The sequence below is a fragment of the Xenopus laevis genome, chromosome 9_10L (genome assembly GCF_017654675.1).
Source record: "Xenopus laevis strain J_2021 chromosome 9_10L, Xenopus_laevis_v10.1, whole genome shotgun sequence".
Classification (NCBI taxonomy): Eukaryota; Metazoa; Chordata; class Amphibia; order Anura; family Pipidae; genus Xenopus; species Xenopus laevis.
In genome coordinates this window covers 45,203,173-45,211,907 of record NC_054387.1, presented here as the reverse complement: position 1 = coordinate 45,211,907, position 8,735 = coordinate 45,203,173, and the positions used below count along the sequence as shown (strand labels likewise).

The window sequence follows — 8,735 nt, the reverse complement described above, 5'->3', positions numbered from 1 at the left end:
AATCCCAGCATCCCTTGTCAGGCCTGTATCCTATAGTACAAATCCCAGCATCCCTTGTCAGACCTGTAGCCTATAGTTCAAATCCCAGCATCCCTTGTCAGACCTGTAGCCTATAGTACAAATCCCAGTATCTCTTGTCAGACCTGTAGCCTGTAGTCTTCTGTTACTGACCTACAAATCCCAGCATCCCTTGTCAGACCTGTAGCCTATAGTACAAATCCCAGCATCCCTTGTCAGACCTGTAGCCTATAGTACAAATCCCAGCATCCCTTTTCAGACCTGCAGCCTGTTGTCTTCAAACTGTTATTGAACTACAAATCCCAGTATCCCTTGTCAGACCTGCAGCATGTAGTACAAATCCCAGCATCCCTTGTCAGACCTGTAGCCTATAGTACAAATCCCAGTATCTCTTGTCAGACCTGTAGCCTGTAGTCTTCTGTTACTGACCTACAAATCCCAGCATCCCTTGTCAGACCTGTAGCCTATAGTACAAATCCCAGCATCCCTTGTCAGACCTGTAGCCTGTAGTACAAATCCCAGCATCCCTTGTCAGACCTGTAGCCTATAGTACAAATCCCAGCATCCCTTTTCAGACCTGCAGCCTGTTGTCTTCAAACTGTTATTGAACTACAAATCCCAGTATCCCTTGTCAGACCTGCTGCCTGTACTAGTCCTTTTACTGTGATATCATGATGTTGAGAGGCTGCATTTCAGCAGGGACTGGGCCTCATATTATAATAGAGGGAAGAATGGATGGTGCCAATACAGGGAAATGCTGCAATCTGTTTAATTTAATTTCATTTAAAAGGGGATTTTCTTTTAATGTTGTTAATGCTAAAGGAAAACCTGATGCTAAATTTAGTTTTTTGCCAATGGATATCAGATTTCAGAATTTATGGTCAGAATAAAAATAACAGATAAAACAGATAAACAATATACATTAGTTTAGGGTTTGTTTTTGGTACAATGGGAGAATTGGTTGAGGGTGTGAATACTTATATAAGGCAGTGAATCCTGATAAGTATAACAGAGAGGGCTGGTGCATGTGAGCTTACAATCTCTTCTTTCTTTCTTTGTCCCCACACAGTGAATTTTCCGAGCAACGAAGCGTTTTCATAGCGTTTTCGAAGCGATTTTCAGAGTGATTTTCCGAGTGATTTCACAGCGATTGTTTTATAGAGATATTCAGTGATATTCCATCTGATTTTTGGCGTTTGGAAAAACATCTTCCTTTGACGTCAGCTGATATCTCTTTATAACCCAACAGCTCTTTTAAGAGCTAAAAAACTTGGCGCAATGCCTTTCTGCGCCCCCTGGAGGAAGGTAAGGCAACTGCTACTGTTTCATCTGAATTAAGGGTTTTGCTGTATAGAGAACAGATACAGATAAAGTATAGAATGTAATAGAATCTTTCTCTTCTCCTTCAGCCACAGGCAGAGTCCAGATCCCTCTCCGAGATTTATAAGGTGAGTAGAAAGGAGGGTAAAACACTCGCTGCTACTGCCGGGAGTGAGACATGTTTTGTACCTTGGGGAATATTATGTTATCAATAAAATCCTTCTTTTTTCTATTTTATTTTCCAGCCTCCTGATGGTCGGCTGACCAAGGATTTGCTTCTTGGAGTGGGTGGCACCGGAGACGTCTACAAGGTAAGGGACCAACCAATTCCTAGAGAGTAGGGGAACTGAACAAGATTGTGATCACCACACACAATCACACAATGATTTAGGCAGACATATCAAGCTTCTGGTTTGGGGGCTGCATTAGACTCTCTCTTTCCTACTTGTATATAAGTTAACCTTTCTGTCTGTATTACAGGGACGACACCATCGTAAAGGCGTGGTAGCGGTGAAGATCGCCAACATCAGCCGAGTACTGTATCTTTATAATTCCAATAATTATATATCTATCCTATTTGTGTAGTTGCCTATGTGAGCTAAAGGGATTTCTATTATTCCATTCCAGGATGAAGAGTCAGTCTGCAGGGAGCTGAAGTTTCTCCAGCAGTTCGGAGGCCACAAGAACATCGCCTCTTACTATGGAGCCTACTACAGGGCTCCACTCACAGAGTGCTCATCGGAGCTCTTGGAAGTAAGACATTATTTACTGTATCATGTTCATTCCTCTTGTGCCAAAGCAATCTCCACTGGTAGTGATAGAATACATGACCTTAAATAATTTCTGTATATTGCAGGTTGTTCTCGAGTTCTGTGGTGGAGGCTCTCTCTTCAATCTCATCCACAAGACCAATGGCCAATCCCTGAAGGAGACCTGGATTGGCTATGTCTGCAAGGAGGTTTTAAAGGTAAGGCCATATTACCCCTTAAGGACTCTTCTTTAATTGCATAAATTATATGTACAATCTCTTTGTTGGAAATGTTTAGTCTTATGTCTGTGATAGTCTTATAACCTACATCTCAATCTCCCCAGGGGCTGCACCACATCCACAAGAACCGGGCCGTTCATAGAGACATCAAGAGCCTGAACATCATGCTCACAGAGACGGCCAAAGTGAAGATCAGTGAGTAAAACTTACACTTATAAGAGTAATGGATGGTGGGGAGCTTCTGCGAATATGGAGTGAGGGGGTTTCATAATTCAGGTTTCTAACTTATTGTGGTTAAACAAGTTATTTTGCATTAATAGAGTCTATCTGTCATTTCAGTCGACTTTGGAAACAGCTGGGACCTGGACCCGCAGACTGGATTGTGCCACGAAGCAGACGGGACTGCACATTGGATGGCACCCGAGGCCATAAGGCAGAAGGGCCAGCGCCTGGCGTACGACACCAAAGTATGTTGTACTTATAATACTTGTAACAACACGGAGCATTTACTTATCAGTGTTAATGGGACTTAGAAGCAGTCATTTTCTCATGAAGAGAAAGGAGTTATTCCGAAACGTTGGGTTTATTAACTTTTTGCACAATGTGTCTGCTTTAATATATTTGCTCATTTGCATTGTGACACTGGTGTTATGTACTGTAACTGCTATTGTTTGTAATGGAGATGTATTGCTGTATACACGTTTATATATAATAAAGCATTTTTTCACTTTTACATATACCATGATGTGTTCATTTATTAGGGTGTTCATTGGGCTATTTTGGAAGTTGGATTCCATTCTGTTTTGACCATAATTGAGCCAAGGAGAATGGCGTGTACTTTTGCACCCATGATAATATATGTATATGTCTCTAAAAGAGAATTGTATATGTGTAGCCTTTTTACTTAGATTTTATTAAACACCCACTAACCTAATTCTCTCCTTCTAATGCTCTGTTGTGTTTCTTTTGCAGTGTGACATCTGGTCGCTGGGGATAACCGCCATCGAAATGGCCGAGGGAAAAGCACGTAAGTGAATCACAACAATTGTGGCTACTTTATTTTATACATTGAGCAGCAGAGGTTCTATATCAGAATGGGAGGAATTTGGGGTGATTTGCTATTTCCAGCAAAAAATTACTTTTTCTGTAGATTAAATAAATAACTTCTAAACATGTTTGATGGGCCTGATATATATGTTTTCAACTTTTAGCATATGCAGATCAATACCCCGTGGAGCACATTATAAGAGAAGCCCAACCACCGAAGCTTCAATCAAACAGATGGTGAGTCAGTCCCAGCTCATGTCGCTGTACATTGTACCTGTGCCTGCAGACATGGAACTCCCCACATTTTCTTATTAACACTTGGGACATTTGGCAACTACTATATCGACATATCCACAGTCTGCCCTCACAATGTAACCTTGTCTGTACAAATTTGGGATAATGGGGAGATTTCAGTATCAGATGTGTATTTTGTTTAAATACCTCCTAAATATAAATAGAGGTTTTTCTACTGCAGACTTTAAATGTGGCCCATGAGATGCAGGCAGGGATATATGTGTGTTTTCAGGGAAATATAGGTGGATGCGGAACAGATATGATATATTTTATGTATATAATCACTGTCTATGTCTCAGGGCATGACAGTATAACTATGGGCCCCACTACTGTGAGATTACAGGCCATGTGCACTATGGTGCAGTCAGGAGAGGGTGTGGGAAAATCACAGGACCTTACCTTGTCCCTCATAGCCTTATAGACATCTAGATTTGCCACTGATATCCTTTGTTATACCCTTGTTGACCAGTTTGGGATAGTGGTGGGGAATCTTAGGTTGGGGAACACTTGTATGCATGTATGTATAACTTTATTTGTAAAGTGCTGTTAAGGAGCCGCAGCGATGTACAGTGCATAAAAGTACAATATATATAAAAGTATACATGGGGAGACAAATCACATAATAAATATATACAGAATCATAGGACAAAGAGCTTAAGTGCTTTGTGGTAAGAGACATAGTGGGAAGGAGTTCCCTGCCCCGTAGAGCTTACAGTCTAAGTGGATGGGAGGCTAACATACAAGTACAAATTGGAGATGAAAAAGTGCACAAGGTAAGGCATAGTCAGTAGGACAACACTTTGGGAGAAGATTTCTATAATGTGTAATGCTATAATACTATGGGTCTCACTTCTCCCTATAGAGATCAAATCAAAATAGATAGATAAATAGAGGGATAGATGATAGATTGAGGGATAGATAGATAGTTTAATATATTGATAGATACAGAGATAGATTGATAGATAGATAGATAGATAGACAAATAGAGGGACAGATAGATAGATAGAGGGATAGATAGATAGATAGATAGATAGATAGATAGATAGATAGATAGATAGATAGATAGATAGAAAGAGAGTTAGGTAAATAGAGGGACAGATAGATGATAGATAGAGGGATAGATAGATAGATAGATAGATAGATAGACAGATATAAAGATTGGATAGACAGATACTTAGAGGGACAGATACATAGATGATATATAGAGGGATCATATATAGATAGATAGACAGACAGACAGATAGATAGGATATACAGATAGATAAATAGAGGGACAGATAGATGATAGCTAGAGGGATATATATATATATATATATATATATATATATATATATATATATATATATATAGTAGATAGTTAGGTAGATAAATAGAGGATAGATTGAGGGACAGACAGATAAATAGAGGGATAGATGACAGATAGATAGATAGATAGATAGATAGATAGATAGATAGATAGATAGACAGATATAAAGATTGGATAGACAGATACTTAGAGGGACAGATACATAGATGATATATAGAGGGATCATATATAGATAGATAGACAGACAGACAGATAGATAGGATAAACAGATAGATAAATAGAGGGACAGATAGATGATAGCTAGAGGGATATATATATATATATATATATATATATATATATATATATATATATATATATATAGTAGATAGTTAGGTAGATAAATAGAGGATAGATTGAGGGACAGACAGATAAATAGAGGGATAGATGACAGATAGATAGATAGATAGATGATAAATAGACAATAGATAGATAGAGGGATAGATATACTGTAGATAGATAGAAGATAGATAGATATAAGGGATATACAGATAGATAAATAGAGGGATAGATAGAGAGAGAGAGAGTGAGAGAGAGAGAGAGAGAGAGAGAGGGATAGATAGATGATAGATAGATGATATATGATAGATAGACAGAGAGATAGATAGATAGATATACTGCAAAATATATGTATATTCTGGAGTATAGCTAATGGTTACTGGGTAAAAGCTTCTGGAATCTGGAAATAATGATCTGGGGATTTTTTTTGCTAGCTAAAGCTAAAATCTCTTTTTTTCCAGGTCACAACGTTTTGTGTCCTTCTTGGAGTCCTGTCTGAAGAAGGATCCTTCGGAGAGAGGGAGTGCTGAGGAACTCCTGCAGCACCCATTCATCACCCAACTGCCACCTAAGAAGATCAGGGCTGAGATTGAAGAACATCTCCGGACTCTGCTGAACCGGCCGGCCAAGAAAGGTGAGGGAATCCATTATATCTGATACGACTGCACCATCACACAGTGTAACTCAACAGCTGCAAGAGTTGGTTTTATTATAATGGTGCTGAGAATAATAAACATGTTTTAAGGGGTACTTTAGCTTAATATTATATTTTAGTATAATGGTGACAATGGCGTTCTAAGATAATTTGCATTTCATCTTCAGTCTTTATTTTTTTGTTTATGAATCATATACAAGCTCTAATTAGAATTCATGAATCACAAATATGATTTTTCCCTATACAGGACTGAAGGCTCTCTGGACCCTGAAGCTGCGGCGTGCTTGTGTCTTCTGCACACAGACATCGGCAGAACAAGAAGCAGCTCTGCAAATGGCCCTGGAGGGCTTCTCCTGTAATTGATCTTGTGGCCATTAACATCAACAGCCCAGAATGAGTTTCCTGAATCACAGCCGAGGAAAAAGAAACATCCACAGGGTAAGGTCCCATCTCCATTCAGTATCCCTGTACAATGGTTCTCAGCTGGTAGACAAATAGCAATTTGATCCCCTGCTGCCTAGTGGCTACATTGGAAGGACCCGAATCCTCACTGTGCACAAGAGGTGGGTTTCGGCTAGAAGATGCTCAAGTTTACATTTCTTGGTGGGGTTTTCGCGCAGCTTATTTACGCTGGTGCATCCTTTAGACGCTGGCGTCCAAAAAACGTCCTGTGACATCATCTAGCGCGTTTTGGCGCGAAAATCCACCTATTTAAAGTCGCAAGAAGGTTCTCTCAGTGCCCGAGTATAGGTTCTTCTATCCTGAGTTCCTGGGTGCTTACTATTATTGATTCCTTGATCTTTGACCTTTGCCTAAAACCTCGACTTTGATATCTTGCTGCCTGGACCGACCTCTGCCTGGAATATCGACCACGTTATCTTGCTGCCTGGACCGACCTTTGCCTGAACTGACGATTCTTCTGCCTAAACCCTTTGTACCACGAACTGTGTTTGCCTAGTTGCTTCCTCCTTGGTCCGCAATCCAAACTGCGCCTTCGGGCCCTGACACTTGGTCACAATCCTCCCCATGTGTAAAGCAAATAAACACACCAGGCAGTAGGGGCTGAATCAAGGTTTTCTGTGCTGATGGACGTTATCCTCACTGCAGCAGCCGCACAATAACACAATAGGGTAGAATGCGATTGAGAAGGCTCAGGCATTATTTCCTATTCCCACAGCCAGTGCATTTATTTTTAAAAGGACCATCAGCCTGGGAGAAAAACTCCTTAACATGTTGGAACCCCTAATGAATAAGGCTTGTGCATAAATGCAATGCCTCTGAATGAGAATTAATGATGATCTATTACTGACTGATATTTTTTTCTCATACAGATCCAGTGGTGTCTGCAGCTCCACCAGCAACATCTCCTTTCAAGCTGATGCAGTTCAGAAAGTGCACCTACAACTACACCAACAGGGGCTTTATCTCCTTCTGTAGCTCCATGATTATATTCTTTTCAGACTACCACATCTCCACCAGTGGTGTCTTTGCTCCAGTTTACATCCCTCCACCCACACACATCTCCCCCTCACTTTCCAACTGCCACAGTTCCATCCATCTTCCTATACTACAACTCCAACATCTTGCCTTAAGCATCTACATTTCACAAAACCATAGCTCCAACATTCATAGTCACCTCTACAGCACTAGCAGCATTCACATTTTCAAACACCATAGCTCCACTATTAGGACCTTAGTTTTCATTAGTATCCAATTACCACATCTCCACCCAAGGACTTTTCATTTAACTTTAGCTCCACCACCAGCCCTTATCCCATATTTTACCTCTACCCGCAAGCCCTGTACTTGTGCTATTCCACCAATATCTTATTATTATTATATTATATCATTATTATATTATATTATTATATTATTATTATATTATTATTATATTATTATTATATTATTTACATATCATCAAGAGTTTCTCCTCTTGAAAATATCTTTTAATCCTTGCCCTTCTTCCTGCACCTCCATTGGTTCTTCCATTCCACCAATACCAAGACATTTAGTCACACCACACAGCACACACTAAAATGCTGCCCCCTACACAGAGGCTTCTCTTCTCCACTTTTTCTTTTGCCTCCCTCCCCCTGCAATCTCCTAACACGAATTCCTCAGTGCTTTCTCCTGTTCAAATTCTTTCCTTTCTAAATTCTATCCTTTCAAGGCTTCCACTCAACAACCAGTCACATCTCCTACTCTAAACCCTGACATAAACTCTTAGTAGTGATACTGACATAAACTCATAGTACAAGTTGATCCAGGGACTTGTCCGATTGCCCTTTGGGAGTCAGGAAGGAATTTTTCCCCCTCTGAGGCAAATTGGCTCTGGCTTCAGATGGGGTTTTTGCCTTCCTCTGGATCAACTACTAAATAGGAAGATCCCTTTTACACTAAAACTTGAACCTAATGGATGTGAGTCCTTCCCAACTTAAATTAGTATGAATTAATCTAAAATACATAAATATAACATCCAATTTATAAATAAATATGTTAATACACATTTCATTGGTGTTCTTGCATTTATAATAGTTCTATAGTATTGCCAGGTAACATTATAGTGGAGGGAGACCTCTAGTGCAAGGGAAAAGGGTCACTGAAAAGTGAAGGTGGAATCAAGAGGCAAGGGTGGGAGAAATTGGTGAAAGGAGATGCTAAGGATAAAGAAATATAAGAAGGGGATAACCATGTCTGTACCCAGTCCTACTGATCTGCACTGATGTCAGAGGTTTGGTCAATCAATCACATACAAATGATATGCAGTGAATATAAACATATCACTGGGA

At 39.9% G+C, this 8,735-nt stretch overlaps 1 protein-coding gene across 1 annotated transcript; it reads left to right on the top strand.

The window, feature by feature from the left end:
* Positions 1–1,723: 1,723 nt before the first annotated feature.
* Positions 1,724–8,238, top strand: LOC121397921 (traf2 and NCK-interacting protein kinase-like). The gene is made up of 9 exons (XM_041576169.1): positions 1,724–1,872; positions 1,966–2,305; positions 2,431–2,521; positions 2,666–2,793; positions 3,299–3,353; positions 3,538–3,610; positions 5,753–5,925; positions 6,194–6,384; positions 7,278–8,238. Exons 2-8 carry the CDS (start codon positions 2,114–2,116, stop codon positions 6,307–6,309), a joined length of 828 nt encoding a protein of 275 aa, XP_041432103.1. The 5' UTR covers positions 1,724–1,872; positions 1,966–2,113; the 3' UTR covers positions 6,310–6,384; positions 7,278–8,238.
* Positions 8,239–8,735: the final 497 nt, after the last annotated feature.

What these genes read in the sequence shown, in the direction of transcription:
- LOC121397921 (XM_041576169.1), top strand. Translation starts at nt 2,114, where the DNA reads ATGTTCATTCCTCTTGTGCCAAAGCAATCTCCACTGGTAGTGATAGAA. An exon ending in GACGGCCAAAGTGAAGATCA is followed by an intron (nt 2,522 to 2,665) that starts GTGAGTAAAACT and finishes CTGTCATTTCAG; the next exon opens with TCGACTTTGGAAACAGCTGG. An exon ending in AAGCTTCAATCAAACAGATG is followed by an intron (nt 3,611 to 5,752) that starts GTGAGTCAGTCC and finishes CTTTTTTTCCAG; the next exon opens with GTCACAACGTTTTGTGTCCT.